The following is a 21,600-nucleotide window of genomic DNA, read 5'->3' on the forward strand; positions in this document are numbered from 1 at the left end:
AAAGTATATTGAAAGCAGGTGTTTCCACACAGGTGTGGTTCCTGAGTTAATTAAGCAATTAAAACAGCTTGTGATCATGTATAAAAATGACCAGTTGCCAATCTCTCTTCAACTTTGAGCCAGGAGAGACTGACATGTATGTTACCGACACTTGCCCTCAGTGTACATCTAAGTGCGATACCTGCTGCTTTGTTCTGGATCAACTGCAATTTACCCATGTCCCTTTTTGCTGCACATGACCACACAGCTGGGGAGTAGTCCAGTTGCGACAAAACTACTGTCTGGTCGAATGAGATGTCAAGAAGGCAGAGCAATGCCCTATAATGGACAGACCTCTTCCCATTTTAGCAACCATTGAGTCTATATGTTTTGACCATGACAGCTTGCTATCTAGGGTTACACTCAGCAGTTTAGTCTCCTCAACTTTATTCAAAAATAGATCTAAATGAGGTTTAGCTTTGAGCAAGTGATTTGTCCTAAAAAAAAATATGCTTTTCGTTATTGAGATATTATAGTTAGGGTAGGGGTAGGGGTTAAGGTTAGGGTTTAGAGTAGGGACATCCCAAGAATCCCGAATAGCATTGACCATTATTTTGGTTACCATGGCTAGAAGAAGAGATCTCAGTGACTTTGATAGATGGGGTCTCAAAGGAGTATAGGGGGTTTAAAGGGTGTGTATGTGTCTCTCAGTTCAGGCTGGTCACAAGAAAGAGCCATCGATTTTGGATGTTTGAAAAGGTCCTGAGGACGTGGATATATGCCTTCGTCGGCGCTCACCAAAACATGCAATGGCACAGCACTGGGCTCCGAGAGCGCTGCTTAGTCCATGGCAGTTCACAATTCTCTAGCATGCAAGGAGAGTACTTGATGATACTTAATGGAAACAGCGCATTGTTTTTAATTATTTTGTTTTAAGCCTTCCCCAAACAATAGTCCTAACCTTAACCACCCTGAATTAACATCAAATCTTAACCCTTTGAGTCGTTTCTTTTTTAACCCTGTAACCACGCATAATTAAATGCGTAAAAAAATTGACGTTCATCCAATTACGGCAGATTTTGAAGTGAAACTATGAGATCAGGTTGCTCAGTTGCCAGACCTCAACCCAATTCAACACTTATGGGAGATTCTGGAGCGGTGTCTGAGACAGAGTTTCCCACCACCCATCAACAAAACACCAAATGATGTAATTTCTCGTGGAAGAAGGGTGTCGCATCCCTCCAATAGAGTTCCAGACACTATGCCAAGGTGCACTGAAGCTATGCTAGCGGCTCAACGCCATATTAAGACACTATTTTGGTGTATCCTTTATTTTGGCATTTACCTGTAGATCTGACATAAATAAACAAACGCAAGACATAAGGGGCGGCAGGTAGCTTAGTGGTTAAGAGCGTTGTGCCAGTAACCGAAAGGTCGCTGGTTCTAATCCCCGAGCCGACTAGGTGAAAAATCTGTCGATGTGCCCTTGAGCAAGGCACTTAACCCTAATTGCTCCTGTAAGTCGCTCTGGATAAGAGCGTCTGCTAAATGACTAAAAATATATAAAAAATATATAGATGGACAGCTGAAATGTTATATGTAATCAGCTATTAGTAATTATTCAACTTTGTGAGATAATGGGAGATACAGAGCCAATATCTTACTGTTGGATGAGGACCTTGACCAGTCCTGCATGTCCACAGGTGGCAGCAGCGTGTAGCGGCGTCCACAGTTCGTTGTCCTTGGCGTTTACACTGGCTCCACGATTCAACATTATCTTTACCATCTCCTCATAGTTATCAATACAGCACTAGAGAGAGAGGAGAGAGAGAGAGAGACAGAGAGAGAGACACAGAGAGAGGGAGGGAGAGAGAGAGAGAGAGAGAGAGAGATAGAGATAGAGAGAGAGAGAGGGAGAGAGAGAGAGAGAGAGAGAGAGAGAGAATGCTCTATTGAGAAAAGGCCAGGAGTATCTGCAGCATTTGGTCTCAGAGAAATTCATTGTACACATAGGGAGTTTTACAACAGATTGTTTTAAGAAAAAAGTATACATTTGACTATAAGTGAGCTGTGTGCCGTGATGTAACTAGACCCTTTAAAATCTATGAGACAGTTGCTCTGAATCTCAACTCTAATATAGAAACGTCTTTATAAAACCGTGTGTTCCACAGAGATGAGTTAAGAACACATGAAGCATCACAGCGATGGGACCTTCTGACTTCTCCACTACTGAGTGGGTTGGGTCAGTTCTGAAGCGCAGGATGTACTGAAACTGACACAGAACAAAACTATCTCCCAGCTCAGCTCGACAGACAGAGTGTGAATATAGGGTGCGAACAGAGATTTTCCATGAAAGCCAACGGGCGTTCTAAAGTTTTCTCCGTCGGACATAACTGGAGATAGCTAACGTTATGGAGATGTGTCATTGTGCCAGGCTGTACAGAGACAATTACAGAGACAGACGATAGACAAAGAGCAGAGAACCCAGAGATGTTATATAGCAAAGACAATACATGTGAGCTATATAAAACATAACTCTACGGTTATGGAGCTAGTCTAGAGTTCAGTGTGTTCTCAGGGGATATTCCCCTTCTTTATGTCTGTCTGTCTGTCTGAGAGAGAGACTAGCTTAATAACTTCCTTATCGGCCTTGAGAAGCAGAACAACAGTATGACACATTGTAGTAGAGGTGGTGGTGCGTATTTCTGTACTTCCTGTGTGTCTGTGTATGCGCGCGTGTGTGTGTGTCTGTGTATCCGTGTGTGTGTGTGTGTGTATGCGTGCGTGTGTGTGTGTGTCTGTGTATCCGTGTGTGTGTGTGTGTGTCTGTGTATCTGTGTGTGTGTGTGTGTGTATCCGTGTGTGTGTGTGTGTGTGTGTGCGTGTATCCGTGTGTGTGTGTGTGTGTGTGTGTGTGTATCCGTGTGTGTGTGTGTGTGTGTGTGTGTGTGTGTGTGTATCCGTGTGTGTGTGTGTGTGTGTGTGTGTGTGTGTGTGTGTATCCGTGTGTGTGTGTGTGTGTGTGTGTGTGTGTGTGTGTGTGTGTGTGTGTATCCGTGTGTGTGTGTGTGTGTGTGTGTGTGTATCCGTGTGTGTGTGTGTGTGTGTGTGTGTGTGTGTGTGTGTGTGTGTGTGTGTGTGTGTGTGTGTGTGTGTGTGTGTGTGTGTGTGTGTGTGTGTGTGTGTGTGTGTGTGTATCCGTGTGTGTGTGTGTGTGTGTGTGTGTGTGTATCCGTGTGTGTGTGTGTGTGTGTGTGTGTGTGTGTGTGTGTGTGTGTGAGAGAGAGAACTGTCTGACAGCAGAGACAAAGCGACCAAAGTGTCGGTAAGGCTAGGTGAAATAACGTAAGTCATAGCTACAGTGGAAAAACTTTTCTTTTTAAACTGAAAGTAACAGGAAGTAACTATTGTTACCACACTATTTCCTATCAATACCAGGTAAATACTAGTGGAAACAGTAACGTCAAATCCATGAGTAGGCCTACCAGTAATACAGCCCTAGTAACTGGATGGAAATGTGTAGCTTAACATGGTTTACAATGGAAATGTTGCATTTTGTATTCTCATGATTGGATAAACTCTTAAAGTCTAATTCAAAATCTGCCGTTTGTGAGCTAAGCACAGACAAACCCAACTGTGTCCATGTCAAAATAATTGACCCTTATCTGGATAACAGCTTTGCTAGCCCACCGTTAGTATTACCATAAGAACCCTCTTTAAACCCACATATTTGAGCCCACACGCTAGCTTTTAGGCTAATCTCCCTAGCCTTCCCCTGTAATTCTCCTGTAGCCTGCCTCTCCCGCTGTAGCCCTCTCCCAGCACTAAGACAATGAACGAACCTGGGAAGGAAATAATGTGTCTTCATAACTCCCCATGCAAAGTATTTAGACATGAAGCCCTGCCTCACAAAGAGGCTGATTATGATTACCAACCCTGGCTGTGTTACTGGGCCCTGACTGGGGGCTGGGGGAGAGAGGAGAGGGGAGAGGACAGGAGAGAGGAGAGAGCAAGGCTGGGCGCTGGGGGAGAGAGGAGAGAGCGCGGCTGGGGGAGAGAGGAGAGAGCGCGGCTGGGGGAGAGAGGAGAGAGCGGGGCTGGGGGCTGGGGGAGAGAGGAGAGAGCGTGGCTGGGGGAGAGAGGAGAGAGCGGGGCTGGGGGCTGGGGGAGAGAGGAGAGAGGAGAGAGCGGGGCTGGGGGCTGGGGGAGAGAGCCGAGAGGAGAGAGCGGGGCTGGGGGAGAGAGGAGAGAGGAGAGAGCGGGGCTGGGGGCTGGGGAAGAGAGGAGAGAGCGGGGCTGCGGGCTGGGGGAGAGAGGAGAGAGCGGGGCTGCGGGCTGGGGGAGAGAGGAGAGGGGAGAGGACAGGAGAGAGGAGAGAGCAAGGCTGGGCGCTGGGGGAGAGAGGAGAGAGCGCGGCTGGGGGAGAGAGGAGAGAGCGGGGCTGGGGGCTGGGGGAGAGAGGAGAGAGGAGAGAGCGGGGCTGGGGGCTGGGGGAGAGAGGAGAGAGGAGAGAGCGGGGCTGGGGGCTGGGGAAGAGAGGAGAGAGCGGGGCTGCGGGCTGGGGGAGAGAGGAGAGAGCAGGGCTGGGGGCTGGGGAGAGAGAAGAGAGCGCGGCTGGGGGCTGGGGGAGAGAGGAGAGAGCGGGGCTGGGGGCTGGGGGTGAGAGCAGAGAGGAGAGAGGGGCTGGGGGCTGGGGGAGAGAGCAGAGAGGAGAGAGGGGCTGGGGGCTGGGGGAGAGAGGAGAGAGCGGGGCTGGGGGCTGGGGAAGAGAGGAGAGAGCGGGGCTGCGGGAGAGAGGAGAGAGCGGGGCTGGGGGAGAGAGGAGAGAGCGGTGCTGGGGGCGAGAGCGGGGCTGGGGGCTTGGGGAGAGAGGAGAGAGCGGGGCTGGGGGAGAGAAGAGAGCGGGGCTGGGGGCTAGGGGAGAGAGAAGAGAGCGGGGCTGGAGGAGAGAGGAGAGAGCGGGGCTGGGGGCTGGGGGAGAGAGAAGAGAGCGGGGCTGGAGGAGAGAGGAGAGAGCGGGGCTGGAGGAGAGAGGAGAGAGCGGGGCTGGGGGCTGGGGAGAGAGGGGGCTGGGGGCTGGGGAGAGAGGAGAGAGCGGGCTGGGGGAGAGAGGAGAGAGCGGGGCTGTCCTTGTGGGGACCTAAAATTAATTTCCATTCAAAATCCCTAACCCCTAACCCTAAACCTAACTTGAACCCTTACCATAACCCTTACCCTAACCCCAATTGTAAACCTAACCCCTAAGCTTAAAATAGCCTTTGTCCTCATGGGGACGTGGGAAATGTCCCCAACGAGGGAAGAACTTCCTTGTTTTACTATCTTTGTTGGGACCTAAAATCCCCACAAGGATAGTAAAACAAGGAAGATCCTCCCTCATGGGGACGTAGGCTGTTTTAAGAACCAACCCACACACACACGCACTAAGCCCACCACAACCAGGTACCACAGCATTGCCCGAAACAACTCCGAACAAAACCCACACTGCCTCGGTCTGCTCTCAGCCTCCATGCATAGAACACACATACACACACACACACACACATACACACACACACACACACATACACACACACACACACATACACACACACATACATACACACACACATACATACATACACACACACATACATACACACACACATACATACATACACACACACATACATACACACACACACACATACACACACACATACACACACACACATACATACACACACACATACATACACACACACATACACACACACACACATACACACACACACACACACATACACACACACATACATACATACACACACACATACATACACACACACATACATACATACACACACACATACATACACACACACATACACACACACATACACACACACACACATACACACACACATACACACATACATACACACACACATACATACATACACACACACATACATACACACACACATACATACACACACACACACATACATACACACACACATACACACACACACACACACATACATACAAAACCTGCACAAAGGAAGGTGCCACAACGCACCAAAAAGCAAGCTTTGACAAAGACCACATGGTACAAATACGTCAGCTTTTAGTTTTAGTTTAAATCATTTTAATTTAATGTAAATATATTGTTGGTGTGGTCATCTTTGGGTGTTACTGTTATCTGTCTTTTTTTGGACGACTCAGAGCCTGAGCCCCTTTTTGTTTTTACATTGTTGTTCCTTTCACAGTGGCTCTATTCCTACCAAACCCCAGCTAAAAGGTCTAATGTTAAATCTGGTGTTGGGATGATCAGTCCAGAGTGCAGATTATCTGGTGTTGGGATGATCAGTCCAGAGTGCAGATTATCTGGTGTTGGGTGGGATGATCAGTCCAGAGTGCAGATTATCTGGTGTTGGGGAGAGTAGAGACAGACAGCAGACAGACAGACAGACAGACAGACAGACAGCTGAAGGGGTAAGATAGTTTTCTAGCTCCATCAAACATTACACCAACTGGCAGATTAGACAGACAGACATCTCTCCACTGTGTTGATGTATTGTGTATCAGACAGTGTCTGGAATCTTCCTGGCCTTCAGAGGGAGACACTGGGGAGAACAGTGTGAGTTTAGGGAGACAGGGGGAGACACTGGGGAGAACAGTGTGAGTTTAGGGAGACAGGGGGAGACACTGGGGAGAACAGTGTGAGTTTAGGGAGACAGGGGGAGACACTGGGGAGAACAGTGGGAGTTTGGAGAGACAGGGGGAGACACTGGGGAGAACAGTGTGAGTTTAGGGAGACAGGGGGAGACACTGGGGAGAACAGTGGGAGTTTAGGGAGACAGGGGGAGACACTGGGGAGAACAGTGGGAGTTTAGGGAGACAGGGGGAGACACTGGGGAGAACAGTGTGAGTTTAGGGAGACAGGGGGAGACACTGGGGAGAACAGTGTGAGTTTAGAGAGACAGGGGGAGACACTGGGGAGAACAGTGTGAGTTTAGGGAGACAGGGGGAGACACTGGGGAGAACAGTGTTAGTTTGGAGAGACAGGGGGAGACACTGGGGAGAACAGTGTGAGTTTAGAGAGACAGGGGGAGACACTGGGGAGAACAGTGTGAGTTTAGAGAGACAGGGGGAGACACTGGGGAGAACAGTGTGAGTTTAGGGAGACAGGGGGAGACACTGGGGAGAATAGTGTGAGTTTAGGGAGACAGGGGGAGACACTGGGGAGAACAGTGTGAGTTTAGAGAGACAGGGGGAGACACTGGGGAGAACAGTGTTAGTTTAGAGAGACAGGGGGAGACACTGGGGAGAACAGTGTGAGTTTAGAGAGACAGAGGGAGACACTGGGGAGAACAGTGTGAGTTTGGAGAGACAGGGGGAGACACTGGGGAGAACAGTGTGAGTTTAGGGAGACAGGGGGAGACACTGGGGAGAACAGTGTGAGTTTAGGGAGACAGGGGGAGACACTGGGGAGAACAGTGTGAGTTTAGAGAGACAGGGGGAGACACTGGGGAGAACAGTGTGAGTTTAGAGAGACAGAGGGAGACACTGGGGAGAACAGTGTGAGTTTAGGGAGACAGGGGGAGACACTGGGGAGAATAGTGTGAGTTTAGGGAGACAGGGGGAGACACTGGGGAGAACAGTGTGAGTTTAGGGAGACAGGGGGAGACACTGGGGAGAACAGTGTTAGTTTAGAGAGACAGGGGGAGACACTGGGGAGAACAGTGGGAGTTTGGACCTACTGTATGACGGACTGCTACCCAGAGGCCTGTGTATGACGCCTGTGTATGTACTGACCTTTACTGAGAGCACAATGTGGAAAGACACCATCGACAATGACTGAATTACGGCCTTATTATTAGACTCTCCAGGGGTCCAGTGACTCTCCAGAGGGACACTCACCTGGTGCAGGGCGGTGAGACCGTCTTCGTTGCACAGATCTGGACTGACGTTGTTCTTCAACAGGTATCGTACTGGAACAGAGAGAGATAGACAGGAAGACTCATTACATTAACAAACAATGCTAGTACGCTTTCAGACCGAACAAGCCCTTCAGACATGGGTACTAAATGTGTATTAGTGCTGCATATAGATCTATACTGTACAAGGGTAAATTATGATATTGGCAGCATATAGACCTATACTGTAGATGCAGCCACTGGAGCCTCCATGTTCCTGTTCTCCTGGATTACCCCTCATTCATCAACTCAGAATCCATTCACTATGGATTATCATATTACAAAAATTAATTTGAGCAGAAGTGAACGTTATTAAAATCTAAAATTAAGGTCAGGATGTTATCATCTGAAAAAGAAAAGGAAAGCCCCACACTCTAGGAGCTCAGATGCAATAATTTAATATCCTAATAACCAACGTTTCGACAGACTAGCTGTCTTCATCAGGGTATAATGACAAACACTGCGGGTCACTAGTTTATATAGTGTCAAAGGACACACGCAGGTGTCTGTAATCATGGCCGGGAGTGGCCTAATAGCATTGGTTAATTCACAGATAAAAACAACATACAAAAAACATGGATAGCAAATGATCATAGATACTTGGCTACATAGGCCCACAACATTTACAATGAATAGCAAAATCACAAGAATGGCTTCAAATCAAAGTCTACATTGAGACCGAAGGGAGTAAAGGGTCTGAATTTGTATGTAAATGTGATATTTCAGTTTTTATTTTATACATTAACAAAAAATTCTAAAAACCAGTTTTTGCTTTGTCATTATAGAGTATTGTGTGTAGATTGATGAGGGGGAAAAAACTATTTCATTCCTTTTAGAATAAGGCTGTAACGTAACAAAATGTGGAAAAAGTCAAGGGGTATGAATACTTTCTGAATGCACCCCCCGGGTCTGATGTAGCCCATTGTACAGAACATACTTTATAACCACTAAACAACAACATAGTTGACAGACAGGCAGGCTGATCTCTCTGGGTTATTTCTCACACCACTATCCTCGGTTTTAATAACGGACACAACACAGACACAGAAATGGGTATTGCTCTGGGCTGGGTGCTGAGATGGTATGTAAGATGGAGTGTTCAAAGGAAGAGAAGTGGAGGGGTGGGGGGGAGTGAGAGAGAGATGGGACAAACACCAAATTGAGACTGCATGCAGAATTCTGCAAAAATATCCTCTGTGTACAATGAAAAACACCAAATAATGCATGCAGATCAGAATTAGGCAAATACCCGCTAATGATCAAAATCCAGAAAAGAGCCGTTAAATTATATAACCACTTAAAAGGAAGCGATTCCCAAATCTTCCATAACAAAGCCATTACCCACAGAGAGATGAACTTGGAGAAGAGTCCCCTAAGCAAGCTGGTCCTGGGGCTCTGTTCACAAACACAAACAGACCCCACAGAGCCCCAGGACAACAACACATTTAGACCCAACCAAATCATGAGAAAAGAAAAAGAGAATTACTTGACACATTGGAAAGAATTAACAAAAAAACTGAACAAACTAGAATGCTATTTGGCCCTAAACAGAGAGTACACAGTGGCAGAATACCTGACCACTGTGACTGACCCAAACTTAAGGAAAGCTTTGACTATGTACAGACTCAGTGAGCATAGCATTGCTATTGAGAAAGGCTGCCGTAGGCAGACCTGGCTCTCAAGAGAAGACAGGCTATGTGCACACTGCCCACAAAATGAGGTGGAAACTGAGCTGCACTTCCTAACCTCCTGCCAAATGTATGACCATATTAAAGACACATATTTCCCTCAGATTACACAGATACAAAAAGAATTCAAAAACAATTTTGATAAACTCCCTTATCTACTGGGTGAAATACCACAGTGTGCCATCACAGCTGCAAGATTTGTGACCTGTTGCAACAAGAAAAGGGCAACCAGTGAAGAACAAACACCATTGTAAATACAACCCATATTTATGTTTATTTATTTTCCCATTTGTACTTTAACTATTTGCACATTGTTACAACACTGTATATATACATAATATGACATTTGAAATGTCTTTATTCTTTTGGAACTTTTGAGTGTAATGTTTACTGTTAATATTTATTGTTTATTTCGCTTTTGCTTACTATCTACTTCACTTGCTTTGGCAATGTTAACATACGTTTCCCATGCCAATAAAGCCCTTAAATTGAATTGAATTGAGAGAGAACAGAAAGAGGAGATTGGGGATGATAATTATTACACACACGAGTAATTCCCTACTAGGTATTTGTCATTTAAACCGCCAAAACTCCCAGAAGCACCCACACAGGGACACGCGACATAAACACACAACCCTCCCTGTTTCTCACCTCAGCTGGACATACTCCCAGTTCAGTACACTGTATGCCTACAGCACAGTACATAACCTAGCCTACACTTCCCAGTGTGTCAGCAGATTTTGTCTAAGGCCTTCCTCTGTCCTTACTGTAAACATGCTCTGCTACCTTCCTTTATCCTTACTGTAACCATTATCTGCTACCTTCCTTTATCCTTACTGTAACCATGATCTGCTACCTTCCTCTGTCCTTACTGTAAACATGATCTGCTACCTTCCTCTATCCTTACTGTAAACATGCTCTGCCACCTTCCTCTATCCTTACTGTAAACATGCTCTGCTACCTTCCTCTGTCCTTACTGTAAACATGATCTGCTACCTTCCTCTATCCTTACTGTAAACATGCTCTGCCACCTTCCTTTATCCTTACTGTAAACATGCTCTGCTACCTTCCTCTGTCCTTACTGTAAACATGCTCTGCTACCTTCCTCTGTCCTTACTGTAACCATGATCTGCTACCTTCCTCTATCCTTACTGTAAACATGCTCTGCTACCTTCCTCTGTCCTTACTGTAAACATGCTCTGCTACCTTCCTCTATCCTTACTGTAAACATGCTCTTCTACCTTCCTTTATCCTTACTGTAAACATGCTCTGCTACCTTCCTCTGTCCTTACTGTAACCATGATCTGCTACCTTCCTCTATCCTTACTGTAAACATGCTCTGCTACCTTCCTCTGTCCTTACTGTAACCATGCTATGCTACCTTCCTCTGTCCTTACTGTAAACATGCTCTGCTACCTTCCTCTGTCCTTACTGTAAACATGCTCTGCTACCTTCCTCTGTCCTTACTGTAAACATGCTCTGCTACCTTCCTCTGTCCTTACTGTAAACATGCTCTGCTACCTTCCTCTGTCCTTACTGTAAACATGCTCTGCTACCTTCCTCTGTCCTTACTGTAAACATGCTCTGCTACCTTCCTCTGTCCTTACTGTAACCATGCTATGCTACCTTCCTCTGTCCTTACTGTAAACATGCTCTGCTACCTTCCTCTGTCCTTACTGTAAACATGCTCTGCTTCCTTCCTCTGTCCTTACTGTAAACATGCTCTGCTACCTTCCTCTGTCCTTACTGTAAACATGCTCTGCTACCTTCCTCTGTCCTTACTGTAAACATGCTCTGCTACCTTCCTCTGTCCTTACTGTAAACATGCTCTGCTACCTTCCTCTATCCTTACTGTAAACATGCTCTGCTACCTTCCTCTGTCCTTACTGTAAACATGCTCTGCTACCTTCCTCTGTCCTTACTGTAAACATGCTCTGCTACCTTCCTCTATCCTTACTGTAAACATGCTCTGCTACCTTCCTCTGTCCTTACTGTAAACATGCTCTGCTACCTTCCTTTATCCTTACTGTAAACATGCTCTGCTACCTTCCTCTGTCCTTACTGTAAACATGCTCTGCTACCTTCCTCTGTCCTTACTGTAAACATGCTCTGCTACCTTCCTCTATCCTTACTGTAAACATGCTCTGCTACCTTCCTTTATCCTTACTGTAAACATGCTCTGCTACCTTCCTCTGTCCTTACTGTAAACATGCTCTGCTACCTTCCTCTGTCCTTACTGTAAACATGCTCTGCTACCTTCCTCTGTCCTTACTGTAAACATGCTCTGCTACCTTCCTCTGTCCTTACTGTAAACATGCTCTGCTACCTTCCTCTGTCCTTACTGTAAACATGCTCTGCTACCTTCCTCTGTCCTTACTGTAAACATGCTCTGCTACCTTCCTCTGTCCTTACTGTAAACATGCTCTGCTACCTTCCTCTATCCTTACTGTAAACATGCTCTGCTACCTTCCTCTGTCCTTACTGTAAACATGCTCTGCTACCTTCCTCTGTCCTTACTGTAAACATGCTCTGCTACCTTCCTCTGTCCTTACTGTAAACATGCTCTGCGACTGATTAAAAATATATATCCTTCTCACAGCCGCTGTATCTTAGCTATGATGTGGGTGTGCCCCAAGGGTCAATACTGGGGCCCCTCCTGTTCAGCCTGTACATTAATGATCTGCCTTCTGTCTGTACTGGGTCTGAAGTTCAAATGTATGCAGATGATACAGTGATATATGTGCATGCAAAGAGCAAACAACAAGCTGCACAAGAACTCACTACTGTAATGGTCCAGGTTACAAAGTGGCTCAGTGACTCGTGTTTGCATCTCAATGTGAAAAAAACTGTTTGCATGTTCTTCACAAAGAGGGCAACAGATGCTACTGAGCCAGAAGTCTATGTGTCAGGGGAGAAGCTCCAGGGGGTATCTGATTTTAAGTACCTTGGCATCATACTTGATTCCAACCTCTCTTTTAAAAAGCATGTGAAAAAGGTAATTCAAATAACCAAATTCAACCTAGCTAATTTCCGATTTATACGAAATTGTTTGACTACAGAGGTAGCAAAACTGTACTTCAAATCTATGATACTCCCTCACTTAACATACTGTTTGGCTAGTTGGGCCCAAGCTTGCTGTACAACAGTAAGACCTATTCAGTCTGTCTACAAACAGGCTCTCAAAGTGCTTGATAGGAAGCCCAATAGCCATCATCACTGTCACATCCTTAGAAAGCATGAGCTCCTGAGTTGGGAAAATCTTGTGCAATACACCGATGCATGTCTTGTATTCAAGATCCTAAATGGCTTGGCTCCCCCTCCACTCAGTATTTTTGTTAAACAGAAAACCCAAACATATGGCAGCAGATCCACAAGGTCTGCCATGAGAGGTGACTGTGTAGTTCCCCTAAGGAAAAGCACCTTTAGTAAATCCGCTTTTTCTGAGAGAGCTTCCCATGTCTGGAATACACTGCCATCAGACACACATAACTGCACCACATATCACACTTTCACAAAATGCTTGAAGACATGGCTAAAGGTCAATCAGATTTGTGAACATGGTCCCTAGCTGCGTGTTGCCGCTTTCCATGTCTGTTGTCTGTAACTTGTGAGGTGTGGAAACACTGTTGCTTTTATGAATTTTGTCTTGCTGCTTTTTGTTCTATGTTGCTCGGTCTGTATGCTACGTCTTGTTTGTCCTATGTTGCTATGTCTGTATGCTACGTCTTGCTTGTCCTATGTTGCTATGTCTGTATGCTATGTCTTGTTCTATGTTGTTATTGTCTATATTGTAATTGTTTTTAATAACCTGCCCAGGGACTGCGGTTGAAAATTAGCCGGCTGGCTAAAACCGGCACTTTTACTGAAACGTTGATTAATGTGCACTGTCCCTGTAAAAATAAACTTAAACTCAAACTCAATCTCTGACACAGCTTGTGGAGCATCCTGAGTCTGGCGACCGACACTAGAAAGAAACCAGTGGGGTGAACCCTCATTTCCACATTGACATCAGAGCATGACTCAGTGGAAGTTCGGATTCGCCCCGGACTGATTAGAGAGACACTATTAACATATTAACCATCTGCCCGACTCAATGCGATCAAGAAATAAGCCTAAACTGTCAGCTATAGCTTGGTCAGTGTGTTTAAATTAGAGTCCTGCCTACAGTCAGCCCAAACTCATCAGTGGTCGCCCTGTCTTGTTATTTGTATTGTGTACTTTTCACCCCTTTTTTCGTGATATCCAAATTGGTGGTTCCAGTCTTGTCCCATCGCTGCAACTCCCAAACGGACTCGGGAGAGGTGAAGGTCGAGAGCCATGCGTCCTCAGAAACACGACCCTGCCAAGCCGCACTGCTTCTTGACACACTGCTCGCTTAACCCGGAACCGCACCAATGTGTCGGAGGAAACGCCGTACAACTGGTGACCAAAGTCAGCGTGCACGCGCCCGGCCCGCCACAAGGAGTCGCTAGAGTGCGATGGGACAAGGCAATCCCGGCCAGCCAAACCCTCCCCTAACCCAGATGACGCTGGGCCAATTGTGCGCCGCCTCATGGGTCTCCTGGTCGTGGCCGGCTGCGACACAGCACGGGATCGAACCCGGGTCTGTAGTGACACCTCTAGCACTGTGATGCAGTGTCTTAGACTGCTGCGCCACTCGGGAGGCCACCGCCCTGTCTTTTTGATGTGTTCAAACGTTACATTTAAATCAGTACCCAGCCTTTCACACACATGCATATCTGAGCCCAGAGCCAAGGACTGTGCACATCTTGGCTTCTCTCTGCCTCTCTCCCCACCGATATCCTCTTGGCTCCAAAAAACATCTGTTCTATTTTCCCTTCAACATTTCCACTGCTGCAGAGTGGCAATAACACAAGCAGTGACACCTGCCTAATGGCATCTGCCTGTCTCATTGTCAAGCTGCTGTCAATATCACATGCCTCCAACCAGCTTTGCTGCTAATATTAGGATTCAGAAAATATGACACAAAATGATGCATTTAGATGATTCATTAGGCACTAGCGGCTCAGGCAAAGTTTTATACCGGGGCGGGGGGGTAGGGGGTGTTGTTTGTGTGAGAGATATATTCTTTCAGACAGGTGATGGCTAATGCATTACCACTGTCCTTAGCTTAGAGGTGAAAGGTGAGATTTTTGGACTATACGGTTCTGTCTGCAAAAAAAATTCAGAGATAATTGGCTTTGAAGTTCCGAACCCTCATTGGTTTGAATGGTGTCAGCAATTTTTATCTTGTATTCTTTTGAACTTAACAATATGAATTTGGGTATTAAGAGTACCATATACAGTGAGGGAAAAAAGTATTTGATCCCCTGCTGATTTTGTACGTTTGCCCACTGACAAAGACATGATCAGTCTATAATTTTAATGGTAGGTTTATTTGAACAGTGAGAGACAGAATAACAACAAAACAATCCAGAAAAACGCATGTCAAAAATGTTATAAATTGATTTGCATTTTAATGAGGGAAATAAGTATTTGACCCCTCTGCAAAACATTACTTAGAACTTCGTGGCAAAACCCTTGTTGGCAATCACAGAGGTCAGACGTTTCTTGTAGTTGGCCACCAGGTTTGCACACATCTCAGGAGGGATTTTGTTCCACTCCTCTTTGCAGATGTTCTCCAAGTCATTAAGGTTTCGAGGCTGACGTTTGGCAACTCGAACCTTCAGCTCCCTCCACAGATGTTCTATGGGATTAAGGTCTGGAGACTGGCTAGGCCACTCCAGGACCTTAATGTGCCTCTTCTTGAGCCACTCCTTTGTTGCCTTGGCTGTCTGTTTTGGGTCATTGTCATGCTGGAATACCCATCCATGACCCATTTTCAATGCCCTGGCTGAGGGAAGGAGGTTTTCACCCAAGATTTGACGGTACATGGCCCCGTCCATCGTCCCTTTGATGCGGTGAAGTTGTCCTGTCCCCTTAGCAGAAAAACACCCCCAAAGCATAATGTTTCCACCTCCATGTTTGATGGGGATGGTGTCCTTGGGGTCATAGGCAGCATTCCTCCTCCTCCAAACATGGCGAGTTGAGTTGATGCCAAAGAGCTCCATTTTGGTCTCATCTGACCACAACACTTTCACCCAGTTCTCCTCTGAATCATTCAGATGTTCATTGGCAAACTTCAGATGGCCCTGTATGTGCTTTCTTGAGCAGGGGGACCTTGCGGGCGCTGCAGGATTTCAGTCCTTCACGGCGTAGTGTGTTACCAATTGTTTTCTTGGTGACTATGGTCCCAGCTGTCTTGAGATCATTGACAAGATCCTCCCGTGTAGTTCTGGGCTGATTCCTCACCATTCTCAAGATCATTGCAATTCCATGAGGTGAGATCTTGCATGGAGCCCCAGGCCGAGGGAGATTGACAGTTCTTTTGTGTTTCTTCCATTTGCGAATAATCACACCAACTGTTGTCACCTTCTCACCAAGCTGCTTGGCGATGGTCTTGTAGCACTTTCCAGCCTTGTGTAGGTCTACAATCTTGTCCCTGACATCCTTGGAGAGCTCTTTGGTCTTGGCCATGATGGAGAGTTTGGAATCTGATTGATTGATTGCTTCTGTGGACAGGTGTCTTTTATACAGGTAACAAGCTGAGATTAGGAGCACTCCCTTTAAGAGTTTGCTCCTAATCTCAGTTCGTTACCTGTATAAAAGACACCTGGGAGCCAGAAATCTTTCTGATTGAGAGGGGGTCAAATACTTATTTCCCTCATTAAAATGCAAATCAATTTATAACATTTTTGGCATGCGTTTTTCTGGATTTCTTTGTTGTTATTCTGTCTCTCACTGTTCAAATAAACCTACCATTAAAATTATAGACTGATCATTTCTTTGTCAGTGGGCAAACGTACAAAATCAGCAGGGGATCAAATACTTTTTTCCCCTCACTGTAGGCACAGAACATTGAACAAAACAAGGCTATAGCAATAATTAAATTTGGACAAAAATGCTGATAGAACCTTATAGTCCCAAGCTCTGGAAGGGGAAGGAGAGTTGTGTTGTGAGGTGTTGCTGTGTATTCATTTATATTGAATGAAGGAAAGGAGTAGTGAAGTCACACAGACAGGCAGACAGGCAGGCAGGCAGGCAGACAGACAGACAGGCAGGCAGGCAGACAGACAGGCAGGCAGGCAGGCAGGCAGGCAGACAGGCAGGCAGGCAGACAGGCATGCAGACACGCAGACAGGCAGGGAGGCAGACAGGTAGGCAGACAGACAGGTAGGTAGGTGGGTAGGTAGGTAGGTAGGTAAGTAAGTAGGTAGGCAGACAGACAGACAGACAGACAGACAGACAGGCAGGGAGACAGACAGACATGCTGGCAGACACCAACAGTGTTCCCTTAATTTTTTTGAGCAGTGTAGTATGTGTGGGGTACAGAGATGAGGTAGTCATTCTTAAAAATCTTGTTAAAAACTATTATTGCAGACAAAGTGAGTCCATGCAACTTATTGTGTGACAAATGTTTACTCCTGAACTTATTTAGGCTTGCCATAACAAAGGGGTTGAATACATATTGACTCAAGACATTTCAGCTTTTCATTTTTTATGAATTTGTAAAGAATGTGAAAAACATCATTCCACTTTGACATTATGGTGTACTGTGTGTAGCCCAGTAACAAAAAAAACTACTAAATGTAATCCATTTCAAACAAAATGTGGAAAAAATCAAGGTGTGTGAATACTTCCTGAAAGTTTTGAGAATGGCACAAATACTAATTTTCACAAAGTCTGCTGGCTCAGTTTTGATGATGGCAATTTGCATATACTCCAGATGAAGGGGAGGATATAGCTTAAAGAAGGATTTTTAAGCCTTGAGACAATTGAGACATGGATTGTGTATGTGTGCCATTCAGAGGGTGAATGGGCAAGACACAATATTTAAATGCCTTTGAACAGGGTATGGTAGTAGGTGCCAGGCACACCAGTTTGTGTCAAGAACTGCGACGCTGCTGGGTTTTTCACGATCAACCATTTCCCGTGTGTATCAAGAATGGTCCACCACCCAAAGGACATCCAGCCAACTTGACACAACTGTGGGAAGCATTGGTGGCATCAACATGGGCCAGCATCCCCGTGGAACGCTTTTGAGTCCATGCCCCGACAAACTGAGGCTGTTCTGAGGGCAAAAAAGGGTGCAACTCAATACTAGGAAGGTATTCCTAATGTTTTGTACACTCAGTGTTTATTTGACAGGGAGGGAAAGTTTGGGGGCTGAAAAAGAAAAGAGAGAGTGAGAGAGAGAGAGAGAGAGAGATACTGTAGATTAGAGAGAGAAGGAGGGGATGACACACTGTGAGGGTGATTATATATGTCGGTGCAAATGTTCTACACCCTACAAGCCCATGGGAGAGCAGAGCAGACCACACTGTCTCTGGTGGGGAAAACACACACAGATGATGAGAGAAGATAACACAGGGACTTTCTACAGTACTCAAAAGGAATCTCTGATTGGGGTTGCCATGGTGATTATCAGTCCCCCCCCCACCCACCCCCAATACCACCAATTGAAATTTCCAGAATGACTTCCTGTGTGTTTCTACATTCCGATGGGAGAGGTGCTAGATGCTTCCAGAGAGATAAAAGAAAACATCATCAAAAACAGGAGGAAGTCACACACACCCTTCCTATTATCTAAACTAAACACGGTGTGTGTGTGTGTGTGTGTGTGTGTGTGTGTGTGTGTGTGTGTGTGAGAGAGAGAGAAGAGACCCAAGTAGACATTAAAGTAGGCATCTATTTAGGCATATCCTCTGAGCTCTGATAAATGATAACGCATCATAGCATTTCTCTGAAAGACACACAGACACACACACTCACTCTGTCTAAATCTTGTCTTCAGGATTCGATCAGGAGGGTTTGAATGAATACACATTACCCACATGGCCACTTGAAACCCATCTAGGGATTGATCTCAGTATAAAGTATATGAGGAGTTCACTTTAGGATTCTGTCAAGAGTCCCACATGCCCACTTCTATTGCAGTATACATTATTAGAAGACATCTGCTGTGCTTCACACTGAGAGACACTTCTCATACAGATTAGAAGAATCATAGGGAATCATTGGGGAATGCTACTACTACTATGAATGCAACTATGACACTATAAAACTACTACTATGAATGCTACTATGATACTATAAAACTACTACTATGAATGCTACTATAATGCTATAGTACTACTACTATGAATGCTACTATTATACTATAGTACTACTACGAATGCTACTATGATACTATATCACTCCTGCTATGAATGCTACTATGACACTATAGTACTACTACTATGAATGCTACTATGATACTATATCACTCCTGCTATGAATGCTACTATGATACTATATCACTCCTGCTATGAATGCTACTATGTCACTATAGTACTACTACTATGAATACTACTATGATACTATAGTACTACTATGAATGCTACTATTATGAATAGTAGTATTATGATTCATAATCCATGCTACAACACTACAACCGAGGACCACTGTAGTAGTCAAGTACTTGACACCTTGTCCCCAGGCTATTGCGTACAGTGCTGGTGCACGAGACTAAAAAGCCTATATCAGTTAAAAGCAGACATTTTGGCTCTTTCCTTATGCGTTGTGAAAGCAGACATTTTGGCTCTTTCCTTATGCGTTGTGAAAGCAGACATTTTGGCTCTTTCCTTATGCGTTGTGAAAGTATGTAGGACACAACATGAGTAAGTGTCTGTCTGCCTGCTACAGTACAGTATGCGATCATGTGACATTGGTTTTAGTAGGACTCTGGGAAGAAAGGATGGTTTATATAATTAGCATAACATGTGATGTAATTAACCCCATATGAGCAGCTATTAACAGACCTTTATTGTATGTTCCCTAATTACTTCACTAGAAGATGTACTTAGAGGGTGTTTATTATTTTATTTTACCTTTATTTAACTAGGCAAGTAAGTTAAGAACAAATTCTTATTTACAATGACGGCCTACACCGGCCAAACCCGGACGACGCTGGGCCAATTGTGCGCCGCCCTATGGGACTCCCAATCACGGCCGGTTGTGATACAGCCTGGAATCGAACCAGGGGGGTCTGTAGTGACGCCTCAAGCACTGAGATGCAGTGCCTTAGACCGCTGCGCCACTCGGGAGCGGTCTGAGGGAGAGTGTGAGGGGAAACCAAGCGGAAAATGCAGCGAGACAAGTGACTAAGCTCTTAGAAGACGTCCCAAATGGCACCCTATTCCCTACATAGTGCACTCCTTTTGACCAGAGCCCTATGTGCCCTGTTCAAAAGTAGTGCACTATGAAGTGGATAGGGTACCATTTCGGACGTTTGCTGCATTTTCCCTATCCAATAGGGTTTCTTTACCATAAATGAAGGCGGTGCAAACCCCCAGCCCATACTACAGTAGCCCGTACTCTGAAGGTAGGTAGAAAGGGTTCCTACTTCAAAGGGCTGTAGATGAGTTCTGGTTATCTTGTGGTTTAGAAAAGATCAGATTTCCACATCAGGGAGAAGAGTTTATACAGTAGGAGAACAGAATAAGGGACTTTTAATCACCTAATCAGTGAAGATGCTCTGTATTATACGTACTATATGCAATGATGAGTATGAAGAAAGAACAGGAGCTGAAGCATCTCATTTAGAGAACATCCCTTTCAGAAAAGTTCTAGGCCAAGTCTGTCCAATAGAGATTATTCTAAGGTGATGCAATCTCCAGACTTCCACATTAGCCCCTGTATCAGATCAGGTCTGGCAATAAAAGGCTGAAAGTACCTTGCAGCTTCCGTTTCATATTCATGAGAAGCTCTGTAAGATTTACAGTAATATAATCTCACCCTCCATTTTAGAGTTGAGACCCATCTTAGAACCTACTTTTAGAAGTGTGCTATTGAACGCATGAAACATGTGGAAGAGAGAGAGAGAGAGAGATGGAGAGGAAGAGAGAGAGAGTGAGATGGAGAGGAAGAGAGAGAGTGTGAGATGGAGAGGACGAGAGTGAGATGGAGAGGAAGAGAGAGAGTGAGATGGAGAGGAAGAGAGAGAGTGAGATGAGAGGAAGAGAGAGAGAGAGTGAGATGGAGAGGAAGAGAGAGAGAGTGAGATGGAGAGGAAGAGAGAGAGTGAGATGGAGAGGAAGAGAGAGTGAGATGGAGAGGGAGAGAGAGAGAGATGGAGAGAGAGAGATGGAGAGGAAGAGAGAGAGAGTGAGATAGAGAGAGAGAGAGAGTGAGATGGAGAGGAAGAGAGAGAGAGAGTGAGATGGAGAGGAAGAGAGAGAGAGTGAGATGGAGAGGAAGAGGAAGAGGAAGAGAGAGAGATGGAGAGGGAGAGAGAGAGATGGAGAGGGAGAGAGAGAGATGGAGATGGAGAGGAAGAGAGAGTGAGATGAAGAGAGAGAGAGTGAGATGGAGAGGAAGAGAGAGAGAGAGAGTGAGATGGAGAGGAAGAGAGAGAGAGTGAGATGGAGAGGGAGGGAGAGAGAGAGAGATGGAGGGAGGGAGAGAGAGAGAGTGAGAGGAAGAGAGAGAGAGTGAGATGAGAGGGAGAGTGAGATGGAGAGGGAGAGAGAGAGTGAGATGGAGAGGGAGAGAGAGAGAGAGGTGGAGAGGAAGAGAGAGAGTGAGAGGGAGAGAGAGAGAGTGAGATGGAGAGGAAGAGAGAGAGAGTGAGATGGAGAGGGAGAGAGAGAGTAAGATGGAGAGGGAGAGAGAGAGAGAGAGATGGAGAGGAAGAGAGAGAGAGTGAGATGGAGAGGGAGAGAGAGAGTAAGATGGAGGGAGAGAGAGAGAGAGAGATGAGAGGAAGAGAGAGAGAGAGATGGAGAGGAAGAGAGAGAGAGAGAGAGAGAGAGAGAGAGAGAGAGAGAGAGATGGAGAGAGTGAGATGGAGAGGAAGAGAGAGGAGAGAGAGAGAGAGAGAGAGAGAGAGAGAGAGAGAGAGAGAGAGAGAGAGAGAGAGAGAGAGAGAGATGGAG

At 45.7% G+C, this 21,600-nt stretch overlaps 1 protein-coding gene across 1 annotated transcript in view; it reads right to left on the minus strand.

Annotated features, from left to right (window-relative positions):
• LOC311114997 (protein phosphatase 1 regulatory inhibitor subunit 16B-like) overlaps nt 1-20,418 on the minus strand; it is a gene marked incomplete at its 5' end in the record, with an annotated part of 49,481 nt that extends 29,063 nt beyond the window's left edge. The window contains 3 exons of the mRNA XM_084190220.1: nt 1,644-1,789; nt 7,882-7,952; nt 20,400-20,418. Of these exons, the coding sequence (XP_084046346.1) occupies nt 1,644-1,789; nt 7,882-7,952; nt 20,400-20,418 (236 nt within the window). The remainder of the gene's footprint in view (nt 1-1,643; nt 1,790-7,881; nt 7,953-20,399) is intronic.
• Nucleotides 20,419-21,600: the final 1,182 nt, after the last annotated feature.

This window comes from Coregonus lavaretus (assembly GCF_964263955.1).
Source record: "Coregonus lavaretus genome assembly, contig: HAP1_SCAFFOLD_3491, whole genome shotgun sequence".
In the NCBI taxonomy this organism is placed as follows: domain Eukaryota; kingdom Metazoa; phylum Chordata; class Actinopteri; order Salmoniformes; family Salmonidae; genus Coregonus; species Coregonus lavaretus.